The 19,372-nt window shown below is 40.8% G+C and overlaps 1 protein-coding gene across 6 annotated transcripts in view; it reads left to right on the top strand.

Moving 5' to 3' along the window:
* The window catches only part of LYPD6B (LY6/PLAUR domain containing 6B), a 236,945-nt gene extending 222,654 nt beyond the window's left edge, over positions 1-14,291 (top strand). For 5 of the 6 annotated variants that reach the window (XM_086352683.1, XM_086352692.1, XM_086352691.1 and 2 more), the window contains 3 exons: positions 1,509-1,607; positions 5,556-5,686; positions 13,561-14,291. In XM_086352683.1, the coding sequence (XP_086208809.1) occupies positions 1,509-1,607; positions 5,556-5,686; positions 13,561-13,725 (395 nt within the window). In that variant the 3' untranslated portion in view covers positions 13,726-14,291. The remainder of the gene's footprint in view (positions 1-1,508; positions 1,608-5,555; positions 5,687-13,560) is intronic. The other variant, XM_086352698.1, reaches the window with a different exon arrangement.
* The last annotated feature ends 5,081 nt before the right edge of the window (positions 14,292-19,372 follow it).

A 19,372-nucleotide genomic window follows, 5' to 3' on the forward strand; every position in this document is an offset into this window, starting at 1 on the left:
CTGCATATCCTTCTGTTGCTTTTTCTCTGTATATGTTTTTAAATATGTGACATACTGAGATCTAACAGATTTAATTTTGCAATAGCTTTTATTCCTTTACATTGTATTTTGAATACGTTTCCATGATTTTGAAAGTATCTTAATGTTTTACATTAAAAAATGTTTTCACTCATACAGCTGGCAGTGACACACACACACAATCATAACCAAACTAAATGTTTATGCTTCACTGAAAATCTTTTAAAATGCATTTTCCATTGGCTAATGACCTTAGAACAGATTTTAGGAATTACTAAATCAAAAAGGTAGTGCCAATTTTTACATTAACTATTCACCTACCAGCAATGAGTTTTAGTATTTTTAAAACTGCACTGAATTAGTAGGTGAAAATGGATTTCATTATTTATTTACCTACCTAATTCACTTTTATGCATAGGCAAAACTGAAATGTATTTGTGGTAACTAATTTTGTGTCCTCTGAGTTTTAGCTTTTGATAGTTTGCTCTTGGTTTATGCATCAATAATACCCTCCCCTGTATGTGAAATACCCACTGCTTTCTAATTATCATCCCAACTTGGGGTCAGGTTACTAGGATGGTTTGGGTTACCTTGATCTTTATTTCAGTCTTCAAAAGTAGGAGAATTAAATGTTTCACACAGGGCTTTACACTCTCATCTATAGAGAAATGTCAAATTTATCCTTTTGATTTCTTGCCCATCAAAATAACAAGATACAAGGCAGAAAAAAGAAAGCATAAAGACAAAAAGAACATACTAGTAGTTGTCATTCCAGACTGCCAGCAGCTCATAATTCTTGTTTCTATAACACTCTTGCCTGAGCACAAAGGCCTGAGAATTACTATCATCCTGATATTAAATGTTACATTCCCGGTTGATGTCTAATGTAGGGATAATTGACATATCAAATGAAATTACTTGTTTGAAGTTAAGCCTAGCTGTAAAGCAACTACATAGGGATGGAAATCAATGTGGTTTCATATGCCAGGGATCCTAAGAGAGATCTTTCATGCAATCTCTTGTTTAACCTTTATTATACCTCTGCAAGTCATGGGGATCTTTAGGTAATAATAATAAATTACTTCTTAGTCAAAAGGGCAGAATTCAAGCTCAGGTTAATGACTCCAGTTCTTTTCAGGGCCAATAATATATCAAAGTATTGGTCCCAATACTACCACCATCTTTGCCCATGCACTCAACCTTCACTTATTCCCAAATTATAAAAGAACAATACCATGGGTATTTCAAAGTGGCTCGTGGAATCATCTGCAGAACTGTGTAGTGCATATTCATAGATGAAATATTCAAAGAAAAGGGGATAAAGAAAATGCCCCAAAGTCTGGCAGTTAAGCCCAGCTTGACAGAAACAGAAATTGTAAGGATAATGATTTGTAAATTTTATTTGCTCTGGTAAAAGTTGCTAATTTTATTCCATATCTGATGTTTTAAAAATTTAACTATATTGTTTCCCTTTGCATTTTTTTTTAAAGCTACACCATTTCCAAACAGCTTCAAGTGTTTTACCTGTGAAAATGCAGGGGATAATTATAACTGCAATCGATGGGCAGAAGATAAATGGTGCCCACAAAGTAAGTGTGCTGAGTTTGGAACTCTCTTTGTGACCAGACCTCATTTAGATCTCTCTCAACTGGCTCTGAGCAAAGGCATCTTATGTGATGAGATTAGCAAACCAGAAGGCTGGTGATGTTCTATAGAAATCAGAGAACTTTTGGCAAGACTATCCAGACATCAGACTAATCTGGGAGTACATGGAAACTGATGACAAGCCTCAATTTATACTTGTGTGTGCTTTGAGGAAGAATTTCTTAATTAATATTTACCAGTGAGAACAAATAGACCACAATGTTGACTAAGGCATTCTAAGAATGTCAGAAATGCTTGATGATACCTCTAGAAAAGTCCTACTTACTGTAAATCAAAAGAAGGTTTCTGTCCTCTTGAGATACACTGATGCTTAAATGACTCCTTTGTTTACTTGACAAACGTTTGAGCATCTCTTTAGTTTGTTTAGTTGTCTGGTAGATCCCAGTGTGTAATCCAGTACCTGGACCATATTAGGCACTTGGTAAATATTGACAGAATGAGTGGATGCCTTTGACTATGTAGTCAGGAAATCTCTGAGGAATCTACATTTGCACTAAGATTCGAATGACCAGAACAAATCAGCTCTGTGGAGATCTATAGGAAAAACATGTCAGTAAGAGGGAACAGCAAACGCAAGGGTAAGATTTGGCTTCTACAGTGAACAGGAAGGCTGGCTGGTGAGGCTTAGTGGAAGGGGGAGAAAGGATTTGATGGAGATAAGGACCAGGACATGCAGGATCTTCGTTTTGGTAAGAAGTTTAGATTTCATTGGAAATGTGTTGGGTGTTGAAGCTATAGAGTATATTGTAAAATACTGCTCTGGCTTCTGTGTGCAGAATGAATGGTTGGGGACAAGAGAAGACGCGGGCACCAAGTGGGCTCTTTCATTATCTTTTCGGGCAGCAGAAGATGGTCTTAGACGAATATAGGGGGTGAGAAGTTGAATGACTTAATACAGACAAACAAACTTGGATGCAAAGCAGACAGGATGTGCTGATAGAATTGAAAACCTCTACTTAGAACTATAAGGAAATCAGGCTGTTTGTATTTTAGGATACACTGTTTTTGTAGGTTTTCAGACGTGAAAGGCCAACAAAAACAAACTCTTCCAGACTTAGCAATTACCAGCTTTGATCTACTATTACTGTGAATCTTTTGGAAGTTTCTGTATCACTTTACGGGAGTGGAATAGCCCTTCCTCTTCCAGATAATGCCAGTGGTTGTGAGTGTGCTGTGCTCAGTCGTGTCCGACTCTTTGTGACTCCATGGACTGCAGCGCATCAGGCTGCTCTGTCCATGGGATTCTCCAGGCAAGAATACTGGAGTGGGTTGCTGTGCCAGCCTACGGGGGATCTTCCCCACCCCAGGACTGAACCCACGTCTCTTTCATCTCCTGCATTGGCAGGTGGGTTCTTTACCACTGAGCTACCTGGGAAGCCCTTGATGATGCCAATGGGTGGAGCCAATGGATAGTAACACTGGAGACCTCTATGGGCCTGAGAATCTTATGCTCTAAATTAGACAGATGACTATGACATTTGCATGGACAGTATTGTTCATTACTTCTTTTCAAGAATAATTATGAAGATTTATTTTTCTTAATGTTCTCTTCAGCTCTCAAGAGTGTGTGACTGAATTGTGCTTTTGAGTACATGTGTGTCTGTGCATGTATTCTTTTGGGGATTTGTTTCTACATTTTCACAGATGTTTATTTCAATGTTTGCCAGGTAGGCAGATGCCTCTCCTTATTAGCTTGTGTGAGAGGGCTGGTAAAATTCTTTAACTATTTGCTTTAAATTTCCCCGAGAACTGGGAGGGGGAAGGGTTTGGAACAGCAGTAGATTGGGGCATTGATGTCCAGCCTCTTTATGACTGTCGCCCATTCTTTTGAATTTTACCAAACGCTGTTCAAGAGAAGGGAGCAACCAAGGATGAGATGGTTAGACAGCATCACTGACTCAATGAACATGAGTTTGAAACAACTCTGGGAGATGGCGAAGGACCTGAAAGCCTGGTGTGCTGCAGTCCATGGGGTCGCAAAGAGTCGGACATGACTGAGTGATTGAACAACAACAAAACGCTGTTTCTACTAATTCTGTACATGTTCCAATTTGTAATTCATTAATCAAAGCCACTTTTAAGGGAACTTGCATGGGCATTTCTGGGTTTTAGAACTTTGTTGAAACATGGGAGCAAAAGAGGGATGCTGCAGTTTTCTGCCTCCAAGAAAATGTCAGGGAGGGGAGATAGGGGTCTTCCCTATCCACCCTGAAAACCTGACTCAGAGAGAGAGGGACACGAGATGACCCTCCATTCCAGCGTGTATGAGTGTACACCAGCCAAGCCCGCAAAAGAGTAATCATCTGGAGTTCTGAGGCTGTAACTGCTTACCTTTCAGCTTGTCATTATCAAGGGGAGTGAGAGCCAGCCATTTCTTGGGACCAACAGGCTGTGGCTGCTGTTCTTTGTCATCTCAGGTTTCCTTTATAGCTCTGCTGCTGCCGTCAGCCAGTGGCGTTAAAAGAGAGTCTAGGTAACAAAACATGACAAGAATGACACGTCTTATTTTGTTTACCTGGTTCTTACTCTGACGTTATAGGGCTGCTTTAGGCTGTGTGACAGACTCTGAACACATGCACCTACCAGTTTTCGATTCTTCGTCTGGAGTTCAAATTGGAATGCTTTCAGAACATGGAGTGGTTCTCTCTCCTTCTGAGTCCCAGTCAGCTGCTCTTGTAGAGGTGCTCTGCTGACACTCAGCTCGATGCTGAGTGTACAGAGTGGCACAGTTGTGTGCTGGTGGAGAGCACAAACCCTGGAAAACCACCTCCACAAGAATCTCATCTTCCATCACTTTCTACCCATGTGACTGTGAGCCTCAGTGTTTTATCTGTGAAATGAAGATATTACTATGACTTGTCTTAAGGCCGATTGTGAGGACTGAATGAGTGAATGCATATTAGAAGAGTGCCTGGTTGGTGGTACACACTTAATGTGCATTTGCTGTTGCTAACATGAAAGCTTACAACAAGTCTATCCAAATGCCAGTGCACTTACCCTTTTGCTAAAAAGAAAGTAAGCTCAAAGGCTGTCACAGGGCTTGTTCACTTGTGACAGAGGCAGCTCTCTAAGTCCTGTCTTCTCAACTTTAGTCGAGTTTTCCTCCTCCCTGCCCCTACTTTTTGGCAACTGCTGCTTTAGTCCCTTCTCGGTAAACTAAGAAGCATTTCATTGGCCTGAGATATCTAGAATACGAGGCACAGAACTAAAGTAGAATGTCCCAGAATAGTGAGTGAAATCAGTTTCCTGAGAGACCTCTTAAGTAATTAAATGTGAATGGTTAAAAGTAACTTTGTATAAAAATGAACTAGCCAAGCAGAGGAGGACAGAGAAGGTAAGAGAGACCTAAAGAGGAAGAGAAAATACAGAAATACTTTGGGGAAAAATCACACACGTTGGGAGGATTAAAGCCTAAAGAACTAGATGAGTAAGGAAAGCGCCTTGGCGTGTAAGTCGAAGCTCCTGCTTTCACTCCAGTTTGCCACATGGCCTATTAGTATATAAAGAAACAATGAAACAGGAAGAGCTATGGCCCACTTCCTTTTTACATTTGTAGTTTTCATTTTATTTTAGAGTTACAGAACATGTGCTTCAGAGGGAGAGAGAAAGATACTGCCATTTTCTTATGAGCAGACCTGGAGTTTTGATGAGTCTTGTTCAGTTTTTTTCTCAGCTTTACCTTGCACCAAAGGATAACTGCCCATTTGTATTCATTTTAAAAATACACATACTTCAGAAGCTAGTAGCTATTCAGAAAAACCGCCTAGAAACTTAAGGATCATCCCGAATTTTAGTCATTTCTGAAGTGATTGTTCAAAGTTTTTTTGTGTGTGTGATGTAAAATGTGAAATTGATTTTTTCCCCCTGCCTAGATACACAATACTGCTTGACAGTACATCACTTTACCAGTCATGGAAGAAGTATATCCATCACCAAAAAGTGTGCCTCCAGGAGCGAATGTCATTTTGTTGGCTGCCACCACAGCCAAGATTCTGAACACACGGTAAGGAGTGTATGTGTAAAGTTATTGTCCAAAAGTTTCTTGATGGATGGTTGTATATAGAGGCAGGATGGATAAATAGTATGTCAAAGGTGTATACTTTGAGAGACTCCTTTACACTGATACAATGGAGATGAAAGAAGGTGAAGACTTTCTGTCCATCAAACAGTATCATTACTAAAAATAAATGACAATTCTCAGACTCCAGAGACGCTAGGGTCTTGACCTTGGACTTTGGGTGCGTTGCCTGAAGTAAGCTCTGGAATTCCAGGAGTAAACCATCCCTGCATGAAAGGATGCCCGATGCTACACAGAGAAGGTGCAAAGAGGAAAATGGTGACACCTTTTATAAAGGAAACCTTGTCTTACTGCTTCTTAGATGAAGTGAGAGTCTGAAAGAGTAATCCCAGCTTATTATGATGAACTACAGGTAACAGTTTAGATCAATTGGTTGCTTCAGTTTTCTCATTCTACCATTTTAAATGAGCATTTGACTCTTTTATATGCCTGGAATCCTGAAATGTTTGAGAAAAAAATTACTTAACAGTATATTAATCTCATGAGATCTTAGAATTCAGTTTAGCCTATACATACATAAAGTGGTCCTGACACCAGTGGCTTTTATAAAAAGTGTTATTTTAGTATAGTTGATTTACAATGTTGTATTAATTTCTGCTGTAGAACAAAGTGATTCAGTTATACTTTGTCATATTCTTTTCCATTATGGTTTATCACAGAATACTGAATAGAGTTCCCTGTGCTACACAGAAGGACCTTCTTATTTATCCATCATATATATAATAGTTTGCATCTATCTCAAATTCCCACTCCTTCCTTCTCCTACCCCCTTGGCAACCACTAGTCTGTTTTCTATGCTTGTGACTCTGTTTTGTAGATAAGTTCGTGTGCTGACCACTAGTGGCTTTTAGCTCTGGCTACACAGGAGAATTTCCTGGGGAGGTTTTTATAGGCTCTGGTAAGGGGGTGGCCGGAGAAGGAAATGGCAACCCACTCCAGTATTCTTGCCTGGAGAATCCCAGGGACGGGGGAGCCTAGTGGGCTAACGTCTATGGGGTTGCACAGAGTCGGACACGACTGAAGTGACTTAGCAGCAGCAAGGGGGTAGCGATGGGCAGACTCAGACTGACTGAAACAGAACTTCAGAGTGAGGTCCTGGGCATCAGGATTTTTTTGGTAAGCTTCCTCAGGGTGATTCTGATGTGCAACCAAGATTGAGAACCACTGAGATAGATACTTTATCCTGAAAGCCTCTGTGAATGTCTGGGTTTATCAGGTGGAGGTGTTGTACCAGGTATTATGACAAGAGCATGCTTCTCTTGAGACAACCTTGTGCTGTGAGAGAGCTAGCGTTTTTCACCAGTCAGCAACCAGATTAGCAAGCCAGTGTCACTGTAAAGATAGGGATGAGGCATTAGTATAGACAATAGAGTCATAATTATCCCCTAACAAGTAGTACTGAGAAGGAAAATCAATGACTAATCCACAAGGTTCCTAGCTTTCCTTTTTGTTCCAGTGTTTCCCCTTGCAAACCTTCAGAAGATTTGTTGACTCCATTAAACCGTTTTACTCCATTTGCCTTTCTCTTGCTTATGCTTGGGTTGATGTAGATAAATCTCAGTTAAAGTGAAAAGACTCTCAAGATGGTTTTTACTTTGAGGTCAGTTGTGGGGAAGGGTGCCCAAGGGCCTGGATGACTCATAGATCAAAAACCAACTCAGTTCTGTCCTCAGAGCAGTTTCTAACCTCCTGATGTTTGCACTTCAGTTACTGTCTCACTTAAGAGACCACCCCCAAGCCAGAACTGCCCAGCCAAGCCCGTCCTAAATTCTTGAAAAGTTCCACTTAGAAAAATTACAGTATGAAAATTTACCTAGTAGGAGACAAGATAGTGGAGTAGAGGATGTGAGCTCACCTTTTCTTATGAAAATCCCAAAAGCACAGGTAAAAGCTGAACAAGCATAGACAAAACATGCTGGAACCTACCAAAAAAGATATCCTACAACCCAAAGACAGAGAGACACAACGAGATGGTAGAAGAGGTGCAATCATGGTTAAAAATCAAATCCCATACTGGCCACATGGGCAATCCAAACTGAAAAATTATTAGAGACGTTCTCTCACAAGAGTGAAAGTCCTGAGCCCCACATCAGGCTCCCCTGCCTGGCAAGGGGAGTTTGGCAATGGAGGAGGAGCCCCCAGAGAATCACTGGCCCCTTTGAAGGCCAGGGCTTCCCTAATGGCTCATTGGTAAAGAATCTGCCTGCAAAGCGGGAGACCCAGGTTCGATCCCTGGGTTGGGAAGATCCACTAGAGGAGGGCATGGCAACCCACTCCAGTACTCTTGCTTGGAGAAGTCTGTGGATAGAGGAACCTGGCAGGCTACAGTCCATAGGGCAGCACAGAGCTGGACACGACTGAAGCAACTACGCAGCAGCAGTGGAGTTAGTTTGTCTTAAGAATTCCACTGGACTGGGGGAAAAAGAAACTGTACTCCTGGAGGGCACACAGACGGCCTTGTGTGCACTAGAACCCAGGGAAAAAAGCAGGGACCTCTTAAGGGCCTGAGCCAGACCTACCTACTGGTTTTGGAGGGTCTCCAGCCTAGGCAGAGTGTGTGTGTGGGTCACTGCAGGGACGCAGACACTGGCAGTGGTAGTTCTGGAGAGCACTCTGGAAGGTCACCAGATCAGAGAGAAATGAAAAACACAATCCCATTTACCATCAGACCAAAAAGAATAAAAATACCTAGAAATAAACCTACCCAGGAGGCAAAGGACTTGTACTCTAAAACTATAAGATATTGATGAAAGAAATTGAAGAGGACACAAACGGATGGAAAGGTATACCATGTTCTTGAATAAGGAGAATCAGTGTTGTCAAAGTGACTCTACTACCCAAGGTAATATACAGCCTCAGTGCAATCCCTATCAAATTACCAATGGCATTTTTCACAAAACTAGAACAAAAAAATTATTTTGTATAGAGACACAAAAGGCCCTGACTAGCCAAAGCAATTCTGAGAAAGAAAAGCTGAAGGAATCAGGCTCCCCAACTTCAGACTACACTGCTACAAAACTACAGTAATCAAAACAGTATGATACTTGCACAAAGTCAGAAATATAGACCTATGAAAAACCTAGAAATAACAAGAGAGCCCAGAAATCCACCCATGTACTCATGATCAATTAATCTACAACAAAGGAAGTGAGAATATACAATGGAGAAAAGACAGTTTCTTCAAAAAGTGGTGCTGGGAAAACTGGTCACTCACATGTAAAATCATGAAAGTAGAATATTTAACACCACACACAAAAATAAACTCAAAATGGATTAAAGACCTAAATGTAAGATTGGATACTATAAAACTTTTAGAGGAAAACATAGGAAGAACACTCTTGAACACAAATCACAGCAATATCTTTTTGGATCAATATTTAGAGTAATGGAAACAAAAACAAAAAAACCCAAATGGGACCTAATAAAACAAAAGCTTCTATACAATAAAGGAAATCATAAACAAAATGAAAAGATAACCCACAGAATAGGAGAAAATATTTGTAAATGAAGCAATCAACAAGGGATTACTCTGTAAAATATACAGACAGCTAATGCAGCTCAATATATATAAAAAAATAACACACAATCAAAAAATGGGAAGAAGATCTAAATAGACATTTCTCTGAAGAAGACATACAGATGGCCAAGAGGTGCTCATTACTACTTATCAGAGCAATGCAAATCAAAACTATAAGTTATCACCTCATACCAGTCAGAATGGCCATCATCAAAAAGTCTACAAACAATGAAGGCTGGAGAAGGTGTGGAGAAAAGGGAACCCTCCTATACTGTGGGAATGTAAATTGGTCCAGCCACATGGAGAACATTATGGAGGTTCCTTAAAAAAAGCTAAAAATAGAGCTTCCATATGATTTAGCAGTCCCACTCCTGGGCACATATCCAGAGGAAACCGTGGTTTGAAAGGATATGTGCACCCCAGTGTTCATTGCAGCACTGTTTACAATAGCCAGGACATGGAAGCAACCTAGCTGTCCATCAACAGAGGAATGTATAAAGATGTGGCATATATATATATACACACACACACACACACACACAATGGAATGTTACTTCGACACTAAAAAAAAGATATTATGCCATTTGCAGCAATAAGGCTGGGCCTAGAGATCGTCATACTAAATAACTCACAGAGAAAAACAAATATATGATATCACATATGTAGAACCTCAAAAAATATATAAATGAAGTTATTTACAAAACAGACTTTGAAAACTTATGGTTACCAAAGTGGAAAGATGGAGGGTAAAATGGAAGTTTGGGGCTGACGTATACACACTACTATGTTTTATTAGTAGATAGCCTACAAGGATTTACAGTATAGAATAGGGAACTCTGGTCAATATTCTGTAATAACCTATACATGGGAAAAGAATTACATGTATAATTGAATCACTTTGTGCTACCTGAAACCAACACAACATTGTTATTCAACTATACCCCAATATAAAATAAAAATTTTTATTTTTCAATTTGTTAATGTGGTGTATTACATTGATTGATTTGCGGATATTGAAGAATCCTTGCATCCCTGGGATAAAGCCCACTTGGTCATGGTGTATGATCTTTTTAATGTGTTGTTGGATTCTGATTGCTAGAATTTTGTTAAGGATTTTTGCATCTATGTTCATCAGTGATATTGGCCTGTAGTTTTCTTTTTTTGTGGGATCTTTGTCAGGTTTTGGTATTAGGGTGATGGTGGCCTCATAGAATGAGTTTGGAAGTTTACCTTCCTCTGCAATTTTCTGGAAGAGTTTGAGCAGGATAGGTGTTAGCTCTTCTCTAAATTTTTGGTAGAATTCAGCTGTGAAGCCGTCTGGACCGGGGCTTTTGTTTGCTGGAAGATTTTTGATTACAGTATCTCAATAGATGCAGAGAAAGCCTTTGACAAAATTCAACATCCATTTATGATAAAAACTCTCCAGAAAGCAGGAATAGAAGGAACATACCTCAACATAATAAAAGCTATATATGACAAACCCACTGCAAACATTATCCTCAATGGTGAAAAATTGAAAGCATTTCCTCTAAAGTCAGGAACAAGACAAGGGTGCCCACTTTCACCATTACTATTCAACATAGTTTTGGAAGTTTTGGCCACAGCAATCAGAGCAGAAAAAGAAATAAAAGGAATCCAAATTGGAAAAGAAGAACTAAAACTCTCACTGTTTGCAGATGACATGACCCTCTACATAGAAAACCCTAAAGAGTCCACCAGAAAATTACTAGAAATAATCAATGACTACAGTAAAGTTGCAGGATATAAAATCAACACACAGAAATCCCTTGCATTCCTATACACTAATAATGAGAAAACAGAAAGAGAAATTAAGGAAACAATTCCATTCACCATTGCAACGAAAAGAATAAAATACTTAGGAATATATCTACCTAAAGAAACTAAAGACCTATATATAGAAAACTATAAAACACTGGTGAAAGAAATCAAAGAGGACACTAATAGATGGAGAAATATACCATGTTCATGGATTGGAAGAATCAATATAGTGAAAATGAGTATACTACCCAAAGCAATTTATAGATTCAACGCAATCCCTATCAAGCTACCAACAGTATTCTTCACAGAGCTAGAACAAATAATTTCACAATTTGTATGGAAATACAAAAAACCTCGAATAGCCAAAGCGATCTTGAGAAAGAAGAATGGAACTGGAGGAATCAACCTACCTGACTTCAGGCTCTACTACAAAGCCACAGTTATCAAGACAGTATGGTACTGGCACAAAGACAGAAATATTGATCAATGGAATAAAATAGAAAGCCCAGAGATAAATCCACGCACATATAGACACCTTATCTTTGACAATCTCTTTAACAAGTGGTGCTGGGAAATCTGGTCAACCACTTGTAAAAGAATGAAACTGGACCACTTTCTAACACCATACACAAAAATAAACTCAAAATGGATTAAAGATCTAAACGTAAGACCAGAAACTATAAAACTCCTAGAGGAGAACATAGGCAAAACACTCTCCGACATACATCACAGCAGGATCCTCTATGACCCACCTCCCAGAATATTGGAAATAAAAGCAAAAATAAACAAATGGGACCTAATTAACCTTAAAAGCTTCTGCACATCAAAGGAAACTATTAGCAAGGTGAAAAGACAGCCTTCAGAATGGGAGAAAATAATAGCAAATGAAGCAACCGACAAACAACTAATCTCAAAAATATACAAGCAACTCCTACAGCTCAACTCCAGAAAAATAAATGACCCAATCAAAAAATGGGCCACGGAACTAAATAGACATTTCTCCAAAGAAGACATACAGATGGCTAACAAACACATGAAAAGATGCTCAACATCACTCATCATCAGAGAAATGCAAATCAAAACCACTATGAGGTACCATTTCACACCAGTCAGAATGGCTGCGATCCAAAAGTCTACAAATAATAAATGCTGGAGAGGGTGTGGAGAAAAGGGAACCCTCTTACACTGTTGGTGGGAATGCAAACTAGTACAGCCACTATGGAGAACAGTGTGGAGATTCCTTAAAAAACTGGAAATAGAACTGCCTTATGATCCAGCAACCCCACTGCTGGGCATACACACTGAGGAAACCAGAAGGGAAAGAGACACGTGTACCCCAATGTTCATCGCAGCACTGTTTATAATAGCCAAGACATGGAAGCAACCTAGATGTCCATCAGCAGATGAATGGATAAGAAAGCTGTGGTACATATACACAATGGAGTATTACTCAGCCATTAAAAAGAATACATTTGAATCAGTTCTAATGAGGTGGATGAAACTGGAGCCTATTATACAGAGTGAAGTAAGCCAGAAGGAAAAACATAAATACAGTATACTAACGCATATATATGGAATTTAGAAAGATGGTAACAATAACCCGGTGTACGAGACAGCAAAAGAGACACTGATGTATAGAACAGTCTTATGGACTCTGTGGGAGAGGGAGAGGGTGGGAAGATTTGGGAGAATGGCAATGAAACATGTAAAATATCATGTAGGAAACGAGTTGCCAGTCCAGGTTCGATGCATGATGCTGGATGCTTGGGGCTGGTGCACTGGGACGGCCCAGAGGGATGGTGTGGGGAGGGAGGAGGGAGGAGGGTTCGGGATGGGGAACACATGTATACCTGTGGCGGATTCATTTTGATATTTGGCAAAACTAATACAATTATGTAAAGTTTAAAAATAAAATAAAATTGGAAGAATAAAAAATAAAATAAAAAAAAAATAAAAATTTTTAAAGAAAACTTACCTGTTTAAATATTCAGACATATTCTTAGTGGCTGCATAATATTAAAATGTTCGTAGCTATAATTCATCTACTTCCCTATTAAGAATACTAGGCAGCTTTTAATATTTCTCTAAATAAAAACCCACATAATCTTTGTGGTGCACATTACTAGATTGATTTATATAAAGTTCTTGATAAAGATTACCAAATTACTCCCCAGAAAGACTGAAGCAATTATAGTCTCAGTAACAGTGTTTGAGAACTACGTCCTGGACCCAAGCTCGCATACTTTTTGGAAATCTTTGTTAGGCTAAAAGGTATATTTTCAAATTTATAATTTTTAGTCTCAAACAGTAAACATTTAAAAAATAAGATAGCCTTTTTCTCTTGTAAGTAAGTCATTACTCTTTTGAAAAATTTTGCACTTAAAATTTATATACTCAGATAAAAAAATTCTGTCCTCAGAGCTGGAGAAGGTTTTTGTTTGACCCTCCCCTCTTCTTCCCATTATTCACTGGCTCTTCCCCTCTCCTCTTCCTTTTGTAACAGGAGTGTAGGTCTTGCTGTGAGGGGATGATCTGCAATGTTGAGTTACCCACCAACCACACGAATGCGGTCTTCGCTGTGATGCACGCTCAGAGGACGTCTGGTAGCAGTGCCCCTGCGCTCTACCTACCGGTGCTGGCCTGGGCCTTCGTGCTCCCGTTGATATAAGGCCACCTTCCTGGGAGAGGCAGAGACCCGTCCTCTGAAGCACAAGCTAACAACTGTAAAATGGCGAACTTTGAAGACCAATCTCTTCAAGATTGAAGGATGCGCATTGGACCTCACAGCAGAAGCCAGCTGTTTGCTTAGCTCAGATGCTCCTTCAGGAGGCCACAAGAAAGGGGACTTGGCAGAGACTGAGCGATTATGTAGCTGTTAGGTTTCTTGATCAAAAGGGGGCTGCATTTTGTCTCTTCTGCAAGGAGGGTCCTGCCAGCATCTACCACAGGCAGGTTCAGCAGCCTGTGTTGTCCCCGCCAGACCAGACCTTTGGGGGAAAGGACTCTGACCTGATTGACTCCTTCAGGGGCTGCTGGAACAGACCCTCTAGATTCTGTGATTGGCTCAGAGCATCTCTGTGAAATCTAATCCTTCCCTGAAGAGAAAGCAGTTTCCCCACTGAGGGTGAAGTAACGAGAAAGCCCACTATAGGAAGGAAACTTCCAGTTGAACTAATATGAAACCTATTTGCTAATTGTGGGGGAAAATAAAGCTTTTAAATTATAAGTGTAGAATGCATGCTTATGTGTTTCTTGGCCGATGTGGAGACCTCAGATGAAACACATTAACGAGTGTCATAAAGGAGGCCAATTGAAGTTGATCATGCACCACAGGTGCTATCTTCTGGCTTAAAGTATGCACGTCTATGCCAAGGTGACTTAATTTTTTCTTGGGGGGGAAAGAACCCTTCTAAGGATGTCAAATGCAAAATTAGTGAACTGAGAAGGTGAGGAAACCTCCCTGGGCAAGGAGGGTGATACCTTATCACGTGATAGAGCCTCAGAAGTAGCAGTTTAGGAACTTCCCTGGTGGGCCAGTGGTCAAGACTCTGTGCTCCACTGCAGGGGGCATGGGTTCCATCTCTGTTAGGGAACTGAGATCCTACATGCTGAGCAGCATGGCAAAAAATTAAAAAAAGAAAAAAGCAGCTTAAAGACAGAGAAACTGGCGACAGTGTCCCTCTCCCAGTCAACCTGTCTCAGTGGGAGGACCATCAAGAGAAACTTTCTAAATCCATGCTAAAATGTCTGGTCCCCTGTCTTCTCTTTCATTCTTATAACACAGTCCTAGACTTTCAAAGGAGCAACTTCCGTTTCTAGAATCCTAATTTCTCGCCTTTACACTTTGGAGTGACCTTTAAACACTCTGCCTTTATATGTATAGTGAGAAGTTAGTGGAGTGTTTGTTGTTTTGTTTCTCAGTAGAGCATCTACCATTAGAATGCTGAGTGCCCCATAGAATCCACTAATGATGGTGTCCTTGCCACACTGGCTCATCCATGATGGGGGTCGGCCATGGATCAAATACATCCCACCACTCTTAGTCTGCCCAACTCTACTAACAAATATTCTGTTGCCCTGGTGTCTTCAACTCAAACATGTATCCTCACAGTTCTGGAGGCTCAGAGATCAAGATCAAGGTGCCAGCAGATCTACTGTCTAATGAGAGCCCTCTTCCAGATTTGTAGACTGGCCTTTTCATATATGCTCAGGACAAAGGGTGAAGAGTGAGCATAAGGATTCTAATCGCATTTATGAGGCCTCCACCTGAATGACCTAGCATCCCCTAGAGGCCCTACACCCAAATACCATCACATTGCGGCTTTAGGCTTCAACACATGAATTTGGACTTCCCTGATGGCTCAGACAAGTAAAGAACCTGCCTGCAATGCAGGAGACCTGGCTTCAAACCCTGGGTCAGCAAGATCCCCTGGAGAAGGGAAGGGAACCCACTCCAGTATTCTTGCCTAGAGCATTTCATGGACAGAGGAGCCTGGCAGGCTACAGTCCATGGGATTGAAAAGAGTCAAACACGACTACCACCACCATGTGAATTTGGGGGAGAAACAAATATTCAGTCCGTAGCAACTCCCCTAACCACACCTATTCACTTACATGTTGTCTACAGGCTTCCTTCTTGCTACAACACCAAGGCTGAGTAGAGGCAGCCGAGAGCACATGGCCTGTGAAACCTGGAAGGTCTGCTAGTTTGCCCTTTGCAGGAACAGTGTGCTGACCCCTAGCCTCTGAAATGGCAGAAGTCCATGGGGAAAAAGCTGCTTGCTGTGCACGGGCTGTGGTGCTCATGGCGGTGACTTGGCCTCTGCACTTGTTTACCAGATCACTTCCTTACGTGCATCCATGAATTTTTCTTCATTTTGTTTGTTCTATTCCTTTGATTCAGCCTCTTAGTAGTTATGTGCTACTGTCAGGTGCTAAGCTGTATATGTTTCTTCTCGACCCTGATGCAGTGGGAGTGTCTCATCTTAAAGCTCTTTACCTTCCAATAAAACAGGGAGGAGACAGATGTCATTACCTCCCTGTCTCTGGCCAAACCAGAGACTCACCTGGAAGCAGCAGTTTTGAAGTCTGATGTAGATCTATCTTGCCTTTCACTCAGCACCTTGAAGTATTTGAATTTTCATAACTATGCTTGTTTGAAATTAATTATATATGACTTCAATTGAAACATTTTAAGAGCCATCTTTGGTGGGTGTCTTTTTATTCCTCAGGGTTTCTTTTGTCTGAGAAGTTGATGAATTGTCTGGTAAAAAACCATTAGCAGACAGTACTTCTTTTTCTTCTGTCTAGATTAATGAATTTTCCTCTGTGTTTTTTATTTTTCTTTCCCAAGGAAACATCTTAATTTTCTCTTCTTCACCCCACATATGTTTTCATAGATTGCCCTCCTAACCACCTCTCCTCTGAGCATTTAAAATAGTTATCCTGAGCCAAAGAGAGAACACGCAGAGGAAACAAACTGCAAAGACAGCCAAGTGAATAGGGTGCCAGATTTACAAATAAAAGCATCAGATGTCCCATCAAATTGGAATTTCAGATAATTTTTTAGTGTAAGTTATTCATGAACTCATAAGTCTGACTTATCTGAGGCAATGTTTTCAAGTCCTTGTAATCAGAATTTTCTGGCCAACTTCAAAATAAGACAAATTCTAAGGGCCTCCTGGAGATGTTGACTCAGGAGATGGGATGGAGCCCATGCCTAATCCCAATAATTAGATGTTAAATAAGCAGCTCCCAGATGACTGTGATGCTAGGTGTGTTACCCTTGATCTGAGAGGTTTACTCCTTCTTCAGAAGCCCAGTCCGTGGTCACATAATAAGTGCTAATGAATAATAAACCTGGGTTGGAGTTGTGGTTCTCAGTGTGGTCTCTGGACCAGCAGCATAGGCATCACCCGGGAATTTGTGAGAAATTCAAATACTCAGCCTCCATTCCAGACCTACTGAATCAGAAATGCCAAGGGGTCAATTTGGGTTTTAATAAGGTTTCCAGGTGCTTCTCATGCACACACTAGTTCAAGAACCACTGGACCAGAGAGGTGCTTCCTAAATGTCTTCGTAAATAGGTCCTTGGTGGGGGCATGGAAATTACTCAGGGAGTTTATATTTAAAGACGAAAACTGGACTCACAGACCGCAAATCCAGAAAGTCAGATTCTTTTTGTTAGAGTTGAATCAGAAAATCTGTATTTTTAGTAAACTCCTCACGTGATCCTGATACACAGCCACTTTTGGAGCCACTACACTAGAGAATAAGAGATGGGGGTGATGTTAGTGAACAGAAGCCCCAAACCTTTAACACTTGACCTTGAAATCCCTATGCATTATAAATGGACTCTATGTGGGGTCTCCGATGTAATTGTTTTAAAACTAGAATCCAAGAATCTAATCAGAGTCCATTTGCATGGATTTTTTTAGTCCATTACATAGTGACTTAGAATGGCCAAGTGATCCAGACCTCAGATTAATTTCATATGCCCCCTAATGAACAAGAAGATGAAGAGTACCTTGTCAAAATGTCCCGTGAGAACTGGGGTAGTGGAGGCAGGAAAGGAGAATATGTAGATTTGTTCTTATAAAAAAGACAGGGGGATTAGCTATGAATACGAGGAAAGTATGGGGGAATGACATGTCAAAGTTCCATTTTGAATATAACTACATTCTAGAGTAAATCTTGAGTTCCTGTCCATCATTCACTTTCTGAAAAGAAAAAAGTTGTATAGGACACATCTTTTCCCTGCTGTGTCTAAACTCTCCCTAAATCCAAACCTGACTGAGGTTAGCAGCCAGAAATTACAGGCATTGTCTTCTGTACCGTCTGCATTCTGCTGTGTCACGCGCTGTGTAAAACACATCTCATAAGAAGAGAAAGAGGTGGGTTGGTTTTCTTTCTCACTGGGAGAGGACTTAAAAGCTGTGCAAAGCATGAAACAAGCAGCATGAACCAGCATGGACTTGGAAAGTGAGGTGTGGTGTGGAATTGGGAAATATTTCACAATTGAGAAATTACCCTTATGCACAATTTTTGTGATGTGTCAATTGCCATCTTATAAAATTCTGCTCTGACCTTTGAATCTTGTGCATTTTATTTTTCACCTCATTGTTTGTCACCGACTCTGATTTGTGGAGAGTTTCACTGTGATTCTGGATATGTGTGTGTGTTGTGGGTGGGGAGGAGGCGGGCAAAGCACGCCAGAGGACAGAGGTGACTAGTGGATGCAGGGAGGTGACAGCTGTACAAACTGGAGAACAAATGGCTGTCGTCATGTAATTCGAGTCTGCCTTTAGGCGTAGCTCCTTGGCTGTGTACCTGATACAGTCTAGCATCTTCCTGGTATCACACACCTCCCACTTCTCCTTTGGCCTTCATAGTTCTACTTCCTTCCCTGTCTTCTTCCCTCATTGCCTTGGCCTCTTCTATTAGATGCTGAGGCTAGAAGCTGAACTACATAGGGGGTTAATCCAGGATGTGAGCTACTCAGAGTGTAGGCTGTGAAAAATATGGCTTTCATAGCTTGATCCCCAGGAATACTATTCAAGGAGTCTGGGAATCTGCAGTTTGAACAAGCATCTACCTGGTCGTGATTCTGGTACTGGGAGTCCGTAGGGCATTATCTTTAGAAACAATAATGCAAGGCCTCAGTAAAGGCTGTAGAGGCTCAAGAGCATCTACCACATAACTCCTAAACCTCCATTTCTGCACTTTTTTGGTCTATGAAAATTGGTCCCAGGGAAAGGGCTAGGATAAGCTGGAAGACACTCTGGCTTGGCAGAGCTGCCCTAAGTGGATTGTCCTGGGTTCAGTTCAGCTGTTCAGTTGTATCCAACTTTTTGTGACCCCATGGACCGCTGCATGTGGGCTTCCCTGTCCATCACCATGTCCCAGAGCCTACTCAAACTCATGTCCATTGTGTCGGTGAGGCCATCCAACCATCTCATCCTCTGTTGCCCCCTTCTCCTCCTGCCTTCAATCTTTCCCAGCATCAGGGTCTTTTCCAATGAGTCAGTTCTTCACATCAGGTGGCCAAAGTATTGGAGTTTCCGCTTTAGCATCAGTCCTTCCAGTGATTTCCTATAGGATTAACTGGTTGGATCTCCTTGCAGTCCAAGGGACTCTCAAGAGTCTTCTCCAACACCACAGTTCAAAAGCATCAATTCTTCAGTGCTCATCTTTCTTGATAGTCCAATTCTCACATCCATACATGATTACTGGAAAAACCATAGCTTTGACTAGATAGACATTTGTTGGCAAAGTAATGTCTCTGCTTTTTAATATGCTGTCTAGGTTGGTCATAG

The sequence above is a fragment of the Bos grunniens genome, chromosome 2 (assembly GCF_055505025.1).
Source record: "Bos grunniens cultivar Pamir isolate PY7600 chromosome 2, Bosgru_T2T1.0, whole genome shotgun sequence".
Classification (NCBI taxonomy): Eukaryota; Metazoa; Chordata; class Mammalia; order Artiodactyla; family Bovidae; genus Bos; species Bos grunniens.